General features: G+C 42.5%; 1 protein-coding gene across 2 annotated transcripts in view; it reads right to left on the bottom strand.

The window, feature by feature from the left end:
• LOC311145747 (gamma-aminobutyric acid receptor subunit beta-1-like) overlaps positions 1–15717 on the bottom strand; it is a gene marked incomplete at both ends in the record, with an annotated part of 41314 nt that extends 25597 nt beyond the window's left edge. The window contains 3 exons of one of the 2 annotated variants that reach the window (XM_084182034.1): positions 15241–15308; positions 15449–15540; positions 15638–15717. In XM_084182034.1, coding sequence (XP_084038160.1) covers positions 15241–15308; positions 15449–15540; positions 15638–15717 — 240 coding nt within the window. Of the gene's footprint in view, positions 1–15240; positions 15309–15448; positions 15541–15637 lie in introns of those variants that run through there. The other variant, XM_084182035.1, reaches the window with a different exon arrangement.
• Positions 15718–20757: the final 5040 nt, after the last annotated feature.

Raw genomic sequence — 20757 nt, 5'->3', positions numbered from 1 at the left:
GTTGATGTATTATATGCACTCTTTAAGTGAGCGCGCCCCTACTCCTCTCCATATTTCACCGCACCGTGTACAACAACATGGGCTCTCTCCTACGCACGTCGGCACCGCGCTATCCCCTCTGCAGTGTGCTTCTTCGTGACCTAATTCCTCCCAATCCATGCCCATCTACGGGTGCAGACTGTAATACATCACAGGATAGAGGGAGAGGAAGAGAGGGTGGGAGGAGAGGGGTAGAGATGGCAGTGCAGTCCTCCCTTCCAGCCTAGTTACTGTAAAACTTCTGCAGCTGTTGGCAATAATAATGAAAAAAGTTGCTGGCAACTGGGTCTGCAGATATTCATTGGATGAATAGTGCTCATTGCATGGGAGCAGATTGTTTCATATTTTGCTGGGCATCATTGCAGTATTCACTCATGCATTCATGCATGGACGCACACATGCAAGTAAGCAAACGCACACACAAACACCAGATTTCACTATGGCGTACAGCTCCCTCAAAAGACTACAAAGCGTCTGCATCTATTCCTCTATTCTTCTCTAGTATAATCTTCTGATCGTTTCCTATGCTTGTGTCTTGTGTGGAAATGTTGCATAGGACTTTTCCTGCTGTAATTTGGCAACAATTCGCTGTCTAACTGTCCCATTGTTGAGCTCTTTCATGCGATATATTTAGGTGACATAAGAGGATTTCAATGTAGGAATTCCTACATCTTGTCTAACACTTTCCAAACAGGGTTGGATCCCTGACAAAAACAGACATGATACACAATTCAGTCCCACTGAGGAAAGTTTTTGACAAAGGTCTCTGCAGCTTCTTCTGCTGTCGGACGTGCCAATGAAGAAAAGTCAAGGACACAACCCAAGACTCTCACCTGTCAATCAAATTTGAAGATCCCACCAAATGGTTCTCACAAGTCAGAGGAATCACCAGCCTGCTTAGTGTAACAGAAAAATGTCAGCTCTGCTTGCAGTTCAAAACCTGTATAATGTTGTGTTGTTGTGTTTCAAGGTCATACAAGACTTCTCTTCATTAATTTACTGTCAATTAGTTATTAAGCAAGATTCGAGTCAAGTCAATGTCCTTTCGAGACATGAGTGCAACTTGGGTGTACAGCATACAGTTGAAGTCGGAAGTTTACATACACCTTAGCCAAATACATTTAAACTCAGGTTTTTACAATTCCTGACATTTAATCCTAGTAAAAATTCCCTGTCTTAGGTCAGTTAGGATCACCACTTTATTTTAAGAATGTGAAATGTTTGGTGAATTTTGGCCCATTCCTCCTGACAGAGCTGGTGTAACTGAGTCAGGTTTGTAGGCCTCCTTGCTCGCACACTCTTTTTCAGTTCTGCCCACAAATGTTCTATAGGATTGAGGTCAGGGATTTGTGATGGCCACTCCAATACCTTGACTTTGTTGTCCTTAAGCCATTTTGCCACAACTTTGGAAGTATGCTTGGGGTCATTGTCCATTTGGAAGACCCATTTGCGACCAAGGTTTAACTTCCTGACTGATGTCTTGAGATGTTGTTTCAATATATCCACATAATTTTCCTTCCTCATGATGCCATCTATTTAGTGAAGTGCACCAGTCCCTCCTGCAGCAAAGCACCCCCACAGCATGATGCTGCCACCCCCGTGCTTCACGATTGGGATGGTGTTCTTCGGCTTGCAAGCACCCCCTTTTTCCTCCAAACATAACGATGGTCATTATCGCCAAACAGTTCTATTTTTGTTTCATCAGACCAGAGGACATTTCTCCAAAAAGTACGATCTTTGTCCCCATGTGCAGTTGCAAACCGTAGTCTGGCTTTTTTATGGCGGTTTTGGAGCAGTGGCTTCTTCCTTGCTGAGCGGCCTTTCAGGTTATGTCGATATAGTACTTGTTTTACTGTGGATATAGATACTTTTGTACCTGTTTCCTCCAGCATCTTCACAAGTTCCTTTGCTGTTGTTCTGGGATTGATTTGCACTTTTAGCACCAAAGTACGTTCATCTCTAGGAGACAGAACGCGTCTCCTTCCTGAGCGGTATGACAGCTGCGTGGTCCCATGGTGTTTATACTTGCGTACTATTATTTGTACAGATGAACGTGGTACCTTCAGGCATTTGGAAATTGCTCCAAACGATGAACCAGACTTGTGGAGGTCTACAATTTGTTTTCTGAGGTCTTGGCTGATTTCTTTTGATTTTCCCATGATGTCAAGCAAAGAGGCACTGAGTTTGAAGGTATGTGTTGAAATACATGCACAGGTACACCTCCAATGGACTCAAATGATGTCAATTAGCCTATCAGAAGCTTCTAAAGCCATGACATCATTTTCTGGGATTTTCCAAGCTGTTTAAAGGCACAGTCAACTTAGTGTATGTAAACTTCTGACCCACTGAAATTGTGATACAGTGAATTATAAATGAAATAATCTGTCTGTAAACAATTGCTGGACAAATTACTTGTGTTATGCACAAAGTAGATGTCCTAACTGACTTGCCAAAACTATAGTTTGTTAACAAGAAATGTGTGGAGTGGTTGAAAAAACGAGTTTTAATGACTCCAACCTAAGTGTCTCTAAACTTCCGACTTCAACTGTAACTAAGAACTCATCAGATTTTGTAACTATGTGTTACTGCAGGTGACTAACTATATTGCAGTTTGAGTGGACTGAAGCTTAGGGGGAGGGTTGTGATTGGTTTAAGGGACAGGATGTACAGTGCCTTCGGAAAGTATTCATACCCCTTGACCTTTTCCACATTTTGTTACGTTACAGCCTTATTCTAAAATGGATTAAATTGTTTTTTTTTCTCTCCTCATCAATCTACACACAATACCCCATAATGACATCGCAAAAACAGGTTTTTATAATTTTTTTGCTAATTGAAATATGATATTTACATAAGTACTCAGACCCTTTACTCAGTACTTTGTTGAAGCAAATTTGGCAGCGATTACAGCATTGAGTCTTCTTGGGTATGACGCTACAAGCTTGGCACACCTGTATTTGGGAAGTTTCTCCCATTCTTCTCTGCAGATCCTCTCAAGCTCTGTCAGGTTGGATGGGGAGCGTTGCTGCAGTTATTGTCAGGTCTCTCCAGAGATGTTCGATCAGGTTCAAGTCCGGGCTCTGGCTGGGCCACTCAAGGACATTCAGAGACTTGTCCCGAAGTCACTCCTGTGTTGTCTTGGCTGTGTGCTTTGGGTTGTTGTCCTGTTGGACGGTAAACCTTTGCGGTCTGAGCAGGTTTTCATCAAGGATCTCTGTGTACTTTGCTCTGTTCATCTGTGCCTCGATCCTGATTAGTCTCCCAGTCCCTGCTGCTGAAAAACATCCCCACAGCATGATGCTGCCACCACCATGCTTCACTGTAGGGATGGTGCCAGGTTTCCTCCAGACATGACACTTGGCATTCAGGCCAAAGAGTTCAATCTTGGTTTCATCAGACCAGAGAATCTTGTTTCTCATGGTCTGAGAGTCTTTAGGTGCCTTTTGGCAAACTCCAAGCGGGCTGTCATGTGCCTTTTACTGAGGAGTGGCTTCTGTCTAGCCACTCTACAATAAATGCCTGATTGGTGGAGTGCTGCAGAGATGGTTGGCCTTTTGGAAGGTTCTCCCATATTCACAGAGGAACTCTAGAGCTCTGTCAGAGTGACCATCGGTTCTTGGTCACCTCCCTGACCAAGGCCCTTTTCCCCCGATTGCTCAGATTGGCCGGGCGGCCAGCTCTAGGAAGAGTCTTGGTGGTTCCAAACTTCTTCCATTTAAGAATGATGGAGGCCACTGTGTTCTTGGGGACCTTCAATGCTGCAGAAATGTTTTGGTACCCTTCCTCAGATCTGTGCCTTGACACAATCCTGTCTCGGAACTCTACGGACAATTCCTTCGACCTCATGGCTTGGTTTTTGCTCTGACATGCACTGTCAACTGTGGGACCTTATATAGACAGGTGTGTGCCTTTCCAAATCATGTCCAATCAATTGAATTTACCAAAGGTGGACTCCAATCAAGTTGTAGAAACATCAAGGATGATCAATGGAAACAGGATGCACCTGAGCTCAATTTCGAATCTCATAGCAAAGGGTCTGAATACGGTATTTCTGTTTTTAATTTTTTATAAATTTGCAAAAATGTCTAAAACCTGTTTTCGCTTTGTCATTATGGGGTATTGTGTGTAAATTGCTGAGGAAATTGTTTCTTTAATCAATTTTAGAATAAGGCTGTAACGTAACAAAATGTGGAAAAGGTCAAGGGGTCTGAATACTTTCCGAAGGCACTGTACATCGAATGTACAGACACAGGTCTTGCATGGAATTTATATGTATGCATACCAGAGATGGGGTCAAATGAATCTAAATTCCAATCAATTTACTAAATGAATTGGACATGGAGTCGGCTGGAATTCAAATGAACTTAACCCGAACTCAGGGGTGTATACATCTATTGCACACCTCCATATCCCCTACTCCCCACCACCCATCCACCCACCCACCCATGACCGCCTCTTCCTATCCCTTAAACAAATCACCACCCTCCCCCTTGTTTCCATGCCAACACCTCCACATAAAGTCATACACATGTAAGAAAGTGACAATTAAATAAAACTTATTGAGATTCTCTTGGTGGTGAGGAGAGCAGAAAAATACTTTCTCAGACTTTCTTTCCCTCGTGACTTTCTATCTTTCAGATTTCCAGAGAGGCTTAGGTCAGGGGAGAATGATTACATTAAGCATTAACCCTGAGTGCCCTCTGTCGCTCCACACTGTCGGCAGCCTCATGTTTTATCCCACGCTCCCACTGGCTGGGCAGTGTCCGTGATGTTCCTTATAGGAAATGCTGCTCGACATCTAATCAGATGGGGAACCATTAACCTCCAGTCTAATGGGTCTGGGATTCTGAGAGAGTGTATGAAGTTACACTAGAACGTACTCTCTGTGTGATTAAATCTTAGCTCTCAATCTTATTTAGAAAATGGATCCATGAAATGCTAGATCTCTCATTTTCTCCAAAGTGCTTTCTAATATGCATTGTTGACTAAAAAGGCTTGGGAATGCTGTCTGATTTTACATTGGTTGACTAAAAAGGCTTACAAATAAGCAGCAAGACGCCCCCAAAGTGTCTTCACTCTAACATTTTGCAAATTCATAGGCTGCAGAACAAGATGGTAAACAGTATGCACTCTCACTGCTTCATAAAAAGGACCAGTGTACTGTACTACAGATAGACAGCACTGTATGGTACCTTACCAGTACAGTGCAGTACAGACAGAACCGAAGTGACAGATTAGATTAAACGCAAAATTCACCCATCTGCTCTGTATCAGGCTCACCAAGGGGTTAAAGAAAATGAAGTAACTCGCTTTAAATTCATCTCACAGAGCTCTTAGCGCAAGAATGTCTCCACTCATCTCCTCATCTGCATTATTTCCAGGCCTGAATGGCGAGCGAGCACAAAGAAAGAGAGCAGTTCCACTGCAGCAGTCCGCTTGGCATGGGGGAAATGTCACCTATTACTCTGCATACATATCACTGAGCAACCCAACTTTAATGTGGCAAAAAGATGGAGAAACAGACACTCTGACACCATCTTTGTGTCATCATCTCAGTTTAAAGTGCCACTGACTCCCTACTGCCTCGCTATTTTCATCAGAGAGATGAAATCTATAGAGTACAAGGACCCAACCAGACACCCCATGACTCTCTCATACTGTAGCTACTGCAGTAATATAAATGTTGTACCAGAGACTATAGGAAAATCGCCATAAGATTTATTGAAGTGAATTTGGGAGGGGCACTGGGACTCAAAACTCTGCACCTACACTGTGCACCTACACTGTCCTCTCTAGGATTCTTCCTAGGTTCCTGCCTTTCTAGGGAGTCTTTCCTAGCCACCATGCTTCTACATCTGCATTGCTTGCTGTTTGGGGTTTTAGGCTGGGTTTCTGTATAGCACTTTGTGACATCTGCTGATGTAAAAAGGGCTTTATAAATACATTTGATTGATTGATTGATTGTGCAGTGCAGTGCCTTGGTTGCTCTTTTCCAGGGGTAAATAAAATAACTGTCAATCAAACCCAGGTGGGCTCCTGAGTCCTCAGTGCTTGGACTCCTGATCATGGCATAGCATACAGTAGCATGGGCAACAGATTTTGAGTTGAGATGAAGTTGTTTGAACAGAGAACCCACCCCTGACACCTTGATCTTTCCCACTGGTGAGATGAAGTGCTATCGGCAGAGCATCACATAAATCCTCATCCTAAGAAGGCGGCGGACACATCAATCTCCCAAACAGATCAATAACTCCTGACCACAAGCCGCTATGAGGGCTTCATAAGGTGCTCAATACAGGAGCTGATGTGGAGATACATAAGTTGCCATGACAGGAGGAGTAGTGGGGGTTCGTAAGCTTCCTCATACTACAACTGGGCCCTCTATGGGGAGTTCTCATTTAGCATAATCAAATTTCTTGGCTAACCAGCGCAACATAGGACACATGTCGACAAGAGCGAGGGTGTTACCTACATTTTCATTAACAACCCAATAAAGCGATTATTGCCTGCATGTGCTGTTGATTGATTTTGGCACAAGTGGGCTTCCATGGGGCCTGGGAGAGAGTTCTACAGTATATTGAGTGTGGCTGTCACTTTATGAGAGTCATGGCTGTACTAACCGTGCACGTGCGACAGCACTCCTACCGCTCTAACCTTGAGAAACAGCGATGCCGCTTTCAAATCTTCCCAAAAATCTGAAAAGAAAGGACTGTGACACAGAGTCAAAGCAATTCCACAGCGGTTGCCATCATAACAAAACAGCTTTTTGCAGATCGCTAACAAACACAACTTTTATTTGTCGTCAGTCAAGCTTGTAAAAGTGAGGCCCTCACATGTCAAACAAACAAACCACTAAAATCTAGGCACGGTCCGCAATATGAAAAAGCTGAGCACATAGTTAAAGGAAGAAAGCCCAAAGAGAAAGGAAATGGAGTGTGGGTGTTAGAAAGGAGTAGAGAGAGAAAGATAAAGAGACAGCCCAGCACCAATTCATTACAGTATCTTACACCAGCCACAAGGGGAGAATGACCTGCTATTTCTTAAAGTCTTAAGTAGAGCAAAGAGTGCTCAAATCTCTCTGACGCTACAATCCTGCAGAAATCAGACCATTAAATAATCTGAAAACAAGACATCCATTATATCAAGTCTCAAACACATGCTAACTTAATCAAATACTCCTTTAATCTCTAGAAATACTTATTCTTGACTGATCAGAAATCCTGCCGCCTTTACTACTTCTACTGTAGTACACTGCCCCATGGGGAAGCACTACATTCATGTAGGCCGTGTGACATCCTGGCGACAAGCAGCAATGTAGGCTATCCAAGACCTGAACACATGCAGCAGCCCTTTTCCAATGAATGTTCGAGGTTGCTCAGGCAGAAATGTTGCCACAGGCAATCACTCAACTCAGGAAGAGGAAGAATACGAGTCCGACCCTTGTGACCTCACAGCAAATCTCCTACAGCTCATGTCGCATCAATGTCATCTCATTCACTAGCCGGTTGCCTTTGACAGCACAGCATGTCTGATGACTAAGGTCGGTAAGAGTGAGACAATGACCTGAAATATCCTTGTATAATCCTTTTGGTACTGCCACGTTTTGCTGCTAAATCAGCATACAGCCCGGCCCGCCTCAGACTAATATAAATGCCACTGCAAGGGTGTATTATTTGTTAAAAAGTAAGGGCCAAGTGGGTTTCACTCTGTGATTTGGTAAAAATACAAATAAAGCCTTTATACAATGCTTTTGTCTGGAATTGTCATGCTTAGGATAGCATTACATCTCTATGATGAATCTCTCTGTAGCAAATTAACAGTACTAGCATTATAAGCAAATAATACAGTACCACTGTTAGCATTAGCGGAGTCTCTGAACTCAAAGCAACATAAGTTGTTTGCACTTATCTAGTCTATGTAGGCGAGGCTGGGTGCTTTTAAGAAGGATGTTCAAGACATATCTATTTTCTATTTTCGCTCGTACTGGGTAATTGTGATGCATTTTGGCCCATTTTCTCACATACTACAGTACACATGCTGAGCAACTTTCTAGGGTTACATAGTAAGCAGCTGATTGACCTTGAATAATAAAATCAACACATTTACTGTCTCATAACGATGTCCCAATGACCCAATTCAACATATTTCATATATTGAACGTGTAAACTGCTCTTCCAAACCATGATTAGCTAACATACTATCTAATTTTATCTGTAACATGACTTGGCTGTTAATTGGCTACTAAGCAAGCTATAGCCCCTCTTGCCTTCTTAGCTAAATCTGTGAGTCGCTTGCATTTGCGCATCACATTTTCTAAAGAATGTAATTTCTAGTTCAAAATGGAGTCTTTCCTAAAGACTGTTGATTTTCCATTTGAAAGTGTCTTGCACTTCTCCTTGTTTGCTCCTCTATATCTTTCCTTTGCTAATCTATCACAAATGTATTTCACTTTGGGTTAGACCAAAGAAGTACGTTGGCATCTGTCAGGGATAGTCAAGAGGCTTTAGCTGAGGAGCTTTAACCAAAAGCTAATGGGGTGTGAAGTCTGCAGAGAATTTGACAAAAGTGGGAGAAAAGGAGAGTTTCATTAAGTGGGACATCCTCTATGACTGAGTGACGTTCATTTTCATTACAACAACAAACAAAAAACTGTTCTTACCCCTTCAAGCATCAAACGCTTAAAAGGTTACACCCGAACACTACATTATAAAAAGCTGGGACCTGTTTCTTAAAAAAATACAAAAGCAAGAACAAAGAGTTTGATGATCAGATTCATGAATTCGACTGGACTGCAATGCAGTCGTTGCAGAAGGGAGGGAACCACAGAGCAGGGATAGCACATGAGGACCATCTTGAACAGAATGCAGAACCTCAGACACAATTCATTGCATTGAAACCCCTGGAGAAAGCTGTAGTCTATATGCACTGCTCTTGATAAAGACTAGAGCTTGAAATGGAAGGTTAGCTGTGCTGTCTGCCAATATACTTACTGGAATGTAATAAAGACATAGTTTTAGTGGCACTTGATATAAAGTGGGACCAATAACCTTGACTGTCTGGAGTGAAAAGTATGCTGTCATTTATGCATAGAATAGTAGTAGTATGATGTGCATACCTGACGGTGGAACGTTGGTGCAAAGAACCTTCAGTATGATAGTCGAGTGATAGTCAGGTATTTATTCACAACCTTTATTTAACCAGGTAAGTTAGATATGACCTGGCGGGGTTGGGGTGTTTTGGTGGGAGAAAGAGACAGATCCTGCCATCAGATGGTAAAGAAAAGGTTAAAAAAAACACAGATGATCACACAGCTCTTAGCTTAACCCAGAAGAGCTGTAATTTGAAGCCACAATCGAAAGTGCTGCCCCTGCATTTGTTTGTAAACTTTGCAACTGGTACTTGTTCAAATGTAACTGCCACTCAGTTATTCCATAGTAAGCACCCCCAAACCAAAAACGAGGGTGTGGTTTTGTGATGTGTGATGTAGAAGGCACATGGTTGTACAACCCTTTCTAAATGCTAACATCCAGTATAGTCCAAATCTCTATATCAAGTAGCTTGTCATAAAAACTGCAGCACTTACCCCCAAAAAGTATCCTGGGTGACAGTGATGTTGCAGGGTGTAAAGTGCATGCAATGAAATAGAAATAGGCGTACTATAGTATATAATCAATTTATATTGATATCGTGAACAGTATGACTAATGTTTCAGTGTGGCCTTTCTCAAGGAGAGCCGGTGCCAAATGTCTCCATCAGACAGAGCATAAAACCCCCTCCAGCCTCCCAGTCTCATACATATTGAAATACAAAACCTGGGAGAGGCCACAGAGGCACAATCAATGACCCGTCCAGGCTGTTGGGCTATCCAATCAGAAGTCCTCTGGACCCGGCTCAGAGAAAACAGCACCTTCCATTTTCACAGAGGAGATTTTGTCAGTAGGAATCCAACCTAATAAACAATTCATAACCTTGGCTCACGATGACAGCTCATTATTGACTCCGCAAACTCTGTCTATATTTACTTGGCAAATTCAGTATCTCATGTGGAAATGACTTATGTATGAATGCTATGAATGTAAATAATGGAAAAGGCTTTGTTCAAGTGCAAGCCTGTGACTTACACTTTATAATTCAATGAAGCCTTTTAACAATAAGAGGTCATTTCAGAAGGGAAGCTCACCTGTGTAAAGCGCCTGCGTGCACTCTACTATCGGATGTCACAAATAACTCACGGGTAGTAACAGGATCCATTCTTTGGATTAATGGGTTTCAGACAATCAAAGAAAATTGAAATTAGAAAAAACATACAAATGTGAAATGTACGGAGGCATTGTCATTGATACTCAATGGCCAGTTGAATGACCGGAAACACAGACACTAAGGGTCTATTCAATCAGATCCGCTTTAGCCGACATCCGCATAGCTGATGTTTTGACCGTGTCGGAGGTGGAACTGCGTTAGAGCTGTCAAATCCACAAGCAGCTCCTGGCATTATACCTAAAGCGGACATTGCCATTGGCTGCACCGAGTTGCATTAAGAGAAATCCCATGCAGCCTTGTTTACAAGTTCGAACACTGGAACGTGTGAGACATAATCTTCAGCTCAATTAGGCTGATAGAAATCGGCATTATTTTGTTTAATAATTCTCAATTTGAGCGTCATTATTATAATATATTTTTCTTTTGTAATTTTAACCCCTTTTTCTCCCCAATTTCGTGATATCCAATTGCGATCCAATTACGATCTTGTATCATCGCTGAAACTCCCCAACGGGCTCAGGAGAGGTGAAGGTTGAGTCATGCGTCCTCCGAAACATGACCCGCCAAGCCGCACTTCTTAACACCTGCTTGCTTAACCCGGAAGCCAGCCGTACCAATGTGTCAGAGGAAACATCATTCAACTGACGACCTGAAGTCAGCTTGCAGGCGCCAGGCCCATCACATTTAACGCGAGTGGGAAGGGTGTGGCTTTGTGACAATGATCAAGAGCAGCTGCTCACAGATTTGACAGGTCCAACCTCCAACATTGGCAAAACATCAGCTATGCAGGTGTTGGCTTTCGCTGGTTAACGCGTAATCTGTTTGAATCTAAGCCTAAATTATAATAATTTTGTGCAAATAGTCTGTTCTTCATATGTGCTCAATGGTGTTGAAACGAGATATAATGATCCATTATAGATATATTACTATGTTATTATAGCTATTACTTTGGTATTATCATTATTAAACTAAAAAGGTTCACCAATCAAAAACATGCTTCACTATGGGTATTTGAGAGGCAATTTTGAATTTCATTTGTGTGTTTGAAAGAACTATAGAGATGAGAAGCTTCAGGACCTTACCAATGATGAACATTGGACATGAGTTACTGTAATGCTATTGGCTAACCATATTTTCCTACATGTATGATTTACAGACTGTTTGTGTGTACTGAAGGTTATGACTCAGTCCTGCTGGTAGAATACTGCTAGCCAGTGTCATGTACACAGTTCTGCCAAGTCTGACCAGGAGGAAGCTTTGCTGATCAGCCACTGTGACTGACTGACTAGCTGGCAGTGCATGGCAATCCCACCCTGTTACTGTCACAGTGTGTATAGCAAACAACAGTACATGCATGTACTGTATGTAACAAGTGCAGGCTACACACACATACGTCCTATTCAGAGCTACAGTAAAGCCATACTGTGAGAAGATTTGCAGTATATCATTTCAACTGTGATAAAAAACAAACATAATGGGCATTCGGAAAGAATTCAGACCCCTTGAATTTTTCCACATTTTGTTACGTTACAGCCTTATTCTAAAATTGATTCAATTGTTTTTTTCCTCATCAATACCCCATAATGACAAAGCAAAAAATACGTATTTACATAAGTATTCAGACCCTTTGCTATGAGATTCGAAATGTGAAGTATCACATTTACATAAGCATTCAAACCCTTTACTCAGTACTTTGTTGAAGCACCTTTGGCAGCGATTACAGCCTCAAGTCTTCTTGGGTATGAGCTACTAGCTTGGCACACCTGTATTTGAGGAGTTTCTCCCATTCTTCACTGCAGATCCTCTCAAGCTCTGTCAGGTTGGATGGGGAGCGTCGCTGCACAGCTATTTTACGGTCTCTTCAGAGATGTTCAAAAAGGTTCAAGTCCGGGCTCTGGCTGGGCCACTCAAGAACATTCAGAGACTTGTCCCGGAGCCACTCCTGCGTTGTCTTGGCTGTGTGCTTAGGGTCATTGTCCTGTTGGAAGGTAAACCTTCGCCCCAGTCTGAGGTCCTGAGCGCTCTGGAGCAGGTTTTCATAAAGGATCTCTCTGTATTTTGCTCCATTCATCTTCCCTCAATCCTGACTAGTCTCCCAGTCCCTGCCGCTTAAAAACATCCCTACAGCATGATGCTGCCAACACCATGCTTTACCGTAGGGATGGTGCCAGTTTTCCTCCAGACATGACGCTTGGCATTCAGGCCAAAGAGTTCAACCTTGGTTTCATCAGACCAGAGAATCTTGTTTCTCATGGTCTGAGAGTCATTTAGGTGCCTTTTGGCAAACTCCAAGCGGGCTGTCATGTGCCTTTTACTGAGGAGTGGCTTCCGTCTGGACACTCTACCATAAAGGCCTGATTGGTGGAGTGCTGCAGAAATGGTTGTCCTTCTGGAAGGTTCTCCCATCTCCAGATGAACTCTGGAGCTCTGTCAGAGTGACCATCGGGTTCTTGGTCACCTCCCTGACCAAGGGCCTTTTCCCCTGATTGCTCAGTTTGGCCTGGCGGCCAGCTCTAGGAAGAGTCTTGCTGGTTCCAAACTTCTTCCATTTAAGAATGATGGAGGCAACTATGTTCTTGGGGACCTTCAATGCTGCAGAAATGTTTTGGTACCCCTCCTCAGATCTGTGCCTTGACACAATACTGTCTCAGAACTCTACGGACAATTCCTTCAACCTCATGGCTTGGTTTTTGCTCTGACATGCACTGTCAACTGTGGTACATTATATAGACAGATGTGTGCCTTTCCAAATCATGTCCAATCAATTGAATTTACCACAGGTGGACTCCAATCAAGTTGTAGAAACATCTCAAGGATGATCAATGGAAACAGGATTCACCTGAGCTCAATTTCGAGTCTCATAGCAAAGGGTCTGAATACTTATGTAAATAAGGTATTTCATTTTTATTTTTTCATTTTTGAAAAACCTGTTTTCGCTTTGTCATTATGGGGTATTGTGTGTAGATTTATTAGCAAAACATTTAATTTAATCAATTTTAGAATAAGGCTGAAAAAGTCAAGGGGTCTGAATACTTTCCGAATGCGCTACATATATGCATGCATGTCACATATATACACTGCGTGTACAAAACATTAAGGACACCTGCTCTTTCCATGACATAGACTGACCAGGTGAATCCAGGTGAAAGCTATGATCCCTTATTGATGTCACTTGTTTAATCCACTTCAATCAGTGTAGATAAAGAGGAGGAGACAGGTTAAAGAAGGACTTTTAAGCCTTGAGACAATTGAGACTTGGATTGTGTATGTGTGCCATTCAGATGGTGAATTGGTAAGACAAATTATTTAAGTGCCTTTGAACAGGGTATGGTAGTAGGTGCCAGGCGTACCGGTTTGTCTCAAGAACTATAACGCTGCTGGGTTTTTCATGCTCAACAGTTTCCCATGTGTATCAAGTATGGTCCACCACCCAAAACACATCCAGCCAACTTGACACAACTGTGGGAGTCAACATGGGCCACCATCCCTGTGGAACGCTTTCGACACCTTGTAGAGTCCATGCCCTGACAAATTGAGGGGGGGGGGGGGGGGGGGTTGTACACTCAGTGTATGTATGTCACATGTCCTAACTGTCTTTGGATAAGAAGTGGGCAAAATAACATTCTCTGTTAAGCTGTGTGTGTGTGTGTGTGTGTGTGTGTGTGTGTGTGTGTGTGTGTGTGTGTGTGTGTGTGTGTGTGTGTGTGTGATGTGGTGGGGACTTCTACATTTGTTGCCATAGCAGCATACACAAAGTTTTCAATACTCCTTATTCTTGTAACATTGTAAATATATATTTTTTATCTGCTATCCCTTAGCTATGGCTGCCTTACACACACTGAGACACATGTTGGTTTTGTGAAACACTCAGCCAGACACCTTCCAACATTTCATCACTCTATCCAGTTGTCATGCAACTTTCCAGCAGTTTTAAGACACTCTGAGCCATTTTAAGAATATTCCCATGACATTCCCAGAACATTGTTGCAGACATATCTTTGCAGACCACAGTTTGACCATCAAAACGGGAATGCCAAAGCTCCCAGAGCAATATGACTGTAAAGACTGCAGTTTTCTGTAGCATCATGAAAACCTTTAAATTTACCCGACATTCCATAAACACTCAGTGTTTGCTCGGAAGCTGAGCAGAAACAAATATTTTCTGCCTTTCCATGCACGCACACACACACACACTTTACAGTCATGCCTGCTGTTAATATTTTTTTTACATATGTAATACCAGTTGAACCAAGCATGAATTCATTTGTATCTATCACTGGCACCCTGACAATGCTGCTGCATTCATATGCACACACTAAGTGCCCAAATTCAGCATCACAACTTGTCTCTACTGGGCCTCCTTGTTGAGTCACTGACAACGTTATGTAATTACTGCATTGAGGCCAAACTAGCAAACATGCACAATATTTCAGTCTCCTCCTAGTCACTTCATCCTGTGTCAGAGCCTGTACTGTTTAGATGACACCTCACAATTATGTAGGTACACACGTGTGTAGAATAGCTAAATTGGTAAAATCCATGTGCAGCACCAATGTTCTCTCTCACTCGCTCTCTTATATATATATATATATATATATCGGTAATTCTCTGTCTTTACTGGTTCTGACACCACAGGGAAGTTGATGCATATGGATTGGATTTGACACATTGCGGTAGCTCTCCTTGCTGCTGAAATGCAGTGAACAATTTTGGTCAACGTGAAAACGTTAGGCCTATACTAGTAGCCAAACAAGGGCAAAGACAAAAATACAAGGATTTATCATTTCATCGAGAGGACAGTGGCATGAAAGACACACATTTGCAGACATTACAAAATTACAGAAGCGGTTATCATGTGTTCAGCGTTCTCATACTAACATCTGTTGCACGAGGCACATCTCTCCCTTACAAAAAAAAAAAAACATTAGGTAGGCTACTTACCATGTTGACTTCAGAAACCATGTCGATACTTGCGATATCTATGCTCATTCCAACGTCCACAGGGGCACCTTTAAATCGCACGTAAAACACAGGTATCAGTGGCATTTTAATCAGCCAGCTCGCTGGCACGACAAATGAATCTGCATGCGACTTGTTATTAGTTATTAGCCAACATTCGGTAGACTTCACCCCGACAAAAGGAGTTTACCTCCAAAATCAGGCCTCAGACGAATGTCATACCCCTTTAGCAGTTTGTCCACGGTCGCTTTCACAAATGACATGTTGCTAGGCTCGTTGGCGCTAAAGGGAAAATATATGGTATTGATTCAGAATCTTAATCAAAAACTGCAGAGTAAGGGACAGGCAGAAACAAGACATCACACCCGTGGGATCTCACCTTTGAGCGCCGCAGACCATGGCGACCATTAGGAAAATACAAAAAATCCCCCAGCGTCCGCGGTCCAAAGCCGTACACATCACTAACTTTGATCAGAGAGATAGATGACTTTGAGCGAAGATTTGAGGAATGCAACTTTGTCACAGGCTGCACAATTATTCCAAGACCAACGCATGCGCGTCGTTTTACCAACATTCAAACTGTACTTGCACAAAAAACATGCTATTTCGTTAAAAATTCGGCGACTATGATAGAAAAACGGTATTCGCGCTTCACCTGAGCTGTCGATGCTGGCACAAGAAGAGGTCGCCGGGATGCATGCAGTAGCTGAACCGTATCAATATGCTAGGCAGATCCCATCACCTCCGGCTAATTCGAGCATTTCAGCAGACACAGCAGTGTCCGGAGCAGATTTGCATCATGCAGGTATCCCTGTGTTGGTCGGCTGAAGATCTTAAAATAATAAGCAATGAACGCGGCTCTCCGTTCACCTTTAGTCAGCCCTATGTGGGGCATCGTGCAAAACAAGCACGTCTGAGGAGCTGCGCATTTTCTGAGGTGTACCTGTACGCCCGAGCTCCCTCGTAGCGGATTCCATTCGCCACTCGTCACGGGCTAGAGCCCAAGTTAAAAAAATAAATTAAAACCCAGAAAACGCATTAAGAATCGCAACGCACCAATAATTAATTAATGAGAGAAGGATGCGCTATTGGAGCTGCAATGGCCCTTGCAGCTGCATGACATGCTATAGGCCTATGCTACAGGATGTATAAGAATAAATCTTCTTCTATTTCTAGTGATGATATTGACAGACTTCTGACTAATTTGCCAAATTAAACTAATGTGCATTTTATCTGGTCACAATGTGCTAGACCACATGATTATGTCAAGTTAAATCATTGGTGTAGTGAGAATGGGTGATTTGGCCAGCATCAAATGACAAAACGGTCATATTTATAATGGCAAAATATTAGATTAGTGTGTGTGTGTGTGTGTGTGTGTGTGTGAGAGAGAGAGAGAGAGAGAGAGAGAGAGAGAGAGAGAGAGAGAGAGAGAGAGAGAGAGAGAGAGAGAGAGAGAGAGAGAGAGAGAGAGAGAGAGAGAGAGAGAGAGAGAGAGAGAGAGAGAGAGAGAGAGAGAGAGAGAGAGAGAGAGAGAGAGAGAGAGAGAGAGAGAGAGAGAGAGAGAGAGAGAGAGAGAGAGAGAGAGAGAGAGAGAGAGAGAGAGAGAGAGAGAGAGAGAGAGAGAGAGAGAGAGAGACTGCAAGTACCAGTTCTGTGAATCAATTGGTGGAAAAATGCATTTGACTTATCCTTGGTCTTCATACTGGTTTAGCTCTCAGGTTGTCTCAAAGGACCAATACATGGCTATGCAGTATGGGTATGTTGATGCATCACAGGACAGAACTGTTTAAAGATTCATGACTTCTGTTGGGTAAAATGGTACAGCATCAGTTGAAGCCTACTTGCTAGGGAGTGAAAGCAGTGGTGGATTGGCCATCTGGCAAATGCCAGATGGGCTGGACCATTTTTTAAGTGGGTGGGCCAGCTGAAAGGAAAAAATACATATATTTATTTGGGGGGGAAAAAGAGAGTGATGCAGCCCATGGGCCTGTTAAAATGTTTTTACCTGTGTGGTACAGCAGTAGTGGGCCGGTGTGGCTGAATTGCCAGAGCCTAATTTTGTTCCCAGTCCGCCACTGGTGACAAGCTATATCCAGTTTTGAAAAGTCAAGAACCACTTTCTAATTCCCTAGACATGTGATAATGAGTAATAACCATAAGTGTGAACAGTCTCATGCCTGCAAACCAGGGTTGTCAATTCCTCTTATTGATCACCAACTGGATCCCCTCTGAAGGTAGATCCCTGAAGCCTGTGTGTTTCATTCTTTGTGTGGCTCTCAAATTAAAATGAACTGAAATAAGAACTTAGATGATAATTCTTCATGATGTAGACTGCGCCAGACCTGGCAAGTACGGTATGGGCGTCTAGAGTGGAAAGTAATGGATTTGGTTTGATGTTTCGAACAATAAATGTACAACACAATTACACAAGGTTAGACTGATGGTGGTGCTGGGTACTCCAATAGGCTTTAAAAGATCAATGTAGTTACCTGTGTTTAGGGCGAAACTTCAACTTGCTAGTTAATGTTCATAGTTACTCTTCATTGCCTGCTTAGGAGCTGTCTATGGTTCTGAAAACCTTCCTTTCAGTGGTGCTGAAAAGACAGCCAATCGGGGACACACCTTCACACACATCTACTGCTCCTGACAAATTTCTGTTCATCTGCACAGGAGGAAGACTGGTTAGGAGTTGTCCACAGTGCTGATCCTGAAAAGTTTATGGCCCCTAGTGGCACTGAAAGGACAGCTACCATGGTCACACTCCTTCCCCCACAGCTAGTGCTCTAGATTGTTTGCTGTTCATGTGCACTGAATGAAGCCTGGTTAGGAGCTGTAGGAGCTGTCTGTGGTGCTGACAAGCTTATTATATGATCCCTAGTGGTGATGAAAGTACAGCTACCATGCTGTGAGTAATGGGCCACACACCATCAAATCAAAGTTTATTTGTCGTGTACACAGATTAGCAGATGTTAAAGCAGGTGCAGAGAAATGTTTGCGTTCACCTTCACCTAGTGCTACTGGCTAATTGCTGTTCATCTTCACTGAATGAAGCCTGGTTAGGAGCTGTCCATAGTGCTGATAAATGTATGGCCCCTTCTGGGACTGAAAGAACAGCAACCATGCTGCATGTGTGTTATGGGCCACACACCTTCACCAACACCCAGTGCTTTAGACTACAGCTAATTTCAATGGAATCATTTGATATTGTTTCAGTTCATGTTTGTTTTCAAAGCTTGAGATTTGGTTGGTAGGTCAACTAGGTGCTCCTAGACATTTTGTAATAGTCATGTTCCATTTACTTAATTATGTCTGCTTATGATAAAAGTAAACGTTGCACCATGCAAGCTTATATTTGTAACAGTTGCCTTGCAATGTACCTCTACAATAATGTGATAGTCAACAAGAAACAAAATAGAAAAAAGCAAGGTGGTATTATGTTCCTTTATTGTTCTGTTCTTCTAAAGTCATGGATCTGTTCTGTGAGTCACCTTCATGTTTTTACCATTGTAGTCAATACACAAAGGGTACAGAAGAGCAATCAGGGGAAACAACAATGCTGTACATTCAACCCTAGTGCTGCTATTATGTTGCCATGTCTAGTTTCCTTCCCTTCTACTGCTACTGTAGTCTACCTGGCTCCATTCCCCTCCTAGGCAGGCAGAGGTGTTGCCCATGTGACTTCTGGCACCAGCTGCCTCTTTTCCCACTTTGACCCCCCATCCTCCTCTTCCTCCTCCCCTCTTTCTGCCCCCCCATCTCAACCCCCAGAAGCAGGGCATCTGCTCTCCCCTGCCCTTGGTGGTGCGTTAGATAACAACTGGGAAGAATGTCAGTAACTGTTCATGTCACACTGAAAATGGACCAAAACAAGTGTATAATGGACATGATGTTCATATCTAGTTTCAAGTTCTTCATGTCACGTGTACAAGTACAGTGAAATGCCTTTCTTGTTTGCTCTTTCCCAACTACGCATTACTCAATATCAGTAGTACTATATAAAAAACAAATACAAGTAAAATAGAACACACACGAGAAATGGAAATAAGAATACGAGAACGTAAGTGAGATGTATACACGGTCAGTTCCAGAGTCAGTGCCAATACCATATTTACAATGTGCATGGATATTGGAGTGGGAGGGTTAGATATGTATAGGTGTAACGAATAAATAAAGACTAAGCTAAGACTGTCTACAAGCCGCCGTTACATCTTTATGTCCTTGGGTTGTGCCTCTGTGTCCTTTCACCATGTCAAATTAGAATGAAAACTGACTGAAAATACAAATGTTTTTTCATTGTTGTTTTTCCATTACAGCTCTAATGGGAAGCGCCACATGTCTCCAGTTGTAACATAAGATGCAGTAACTTAGAAGCAATTTACATCTTCAGACTAATCAATTTTTCTAGAATGGATGTGTACAAGATTAATAATCTTCAGTGAATAAATGGATAAAGCAGTGCACCGTTTGCTAGCTTTCTGTAATTGATGCTATATTTTCTCTGGGATGCGCCGATGATGTACATTATTTGCTCAGCTAGGTTTAATCTCTGTGGTAAGTGTCATCACAACAGCTGCAGAAAAGACCAATGTGCACATTGTTGACAGGGCTCATTCATAATGGCTGTTGTCAGTGCCACGTAGCTCACTTCTATCCTTTCACAAAGTATACTCTGCAGAGAGAGACACCATAAAATTAATTATCTTGTTCCTGTGTTTGTCAGATCACTCTCAAACTTCAAAACAGACATACATTAATGGTGATATGCAGTGACATATACTGAATGTACAATACATGCTGATATATTTTCTCTGTCATGGTGATACATATGTAACTGCTGTTTCCAATGACTAAATACCTTTGGGCCATTGCAGCCAGTGTGACTGTGTGAGTTTCTCACCAAGTTGTCAAAAAACAACAACACTGAATATGAATTACTATAAATCTGAATCAGAATCTGCTCTGATGTGCTTTCAGTGTGTATACTGTATGGGAACTAACCAATGCAAAGACTTATCCACCCTAGGCATATTGAGTTAAACACTTATAATGCAACCATTCATATGTGACAAAAGTGCTGCACAAGTGAATGCATGCAGTATAATGAATGAATGCATCATGAGTCATACAAGGTCACATGTTCACAATGTCTAATTACTGTAGTTAAGTACATTTTACATTTTAGTCATTTAGCCAGAGCGACTTACAGTTAGTGAGTGCATACATTTTTCATAAGTAACATATGCTATCAATTAGTGAGCTCGTCGTTGAAACATACACTACGACCAAAAGTATGTGGACACCTGCTCATCGAACATCTCATTCCAAAATCATAAATGGACTTGCTTCCATTCAGCCATAAGAGCATTAGTGAGGTCGGGCACTGATGTTGGGCGATTAGGCCTGGCTCACAGTCGGCGTTCCAATTCATCCCAAAGGTGTTTGATGAGGTTGAGGTCAGGGCTCTGTGCAGGCCAGTCAAGTTCTTCCACACCGATC

The sequence above is a fragment of the Coregonus lavaretus genome (genome assembly GCF_964263955.1).
Source record: "Coregonus lavaretus genome assembly, chromosome: 18".
Lineage (NCBI taxonomy): Eukaryota > Metazoa > Chordata > Actinopteri > Salmoniformes > Salmonidae > Coregonus > Coregonus lavaretus.
Note: the sequence above shows the minus strand (reverse complement) of the source record. Positions and strands in the feature narration are given on the sequence as shown.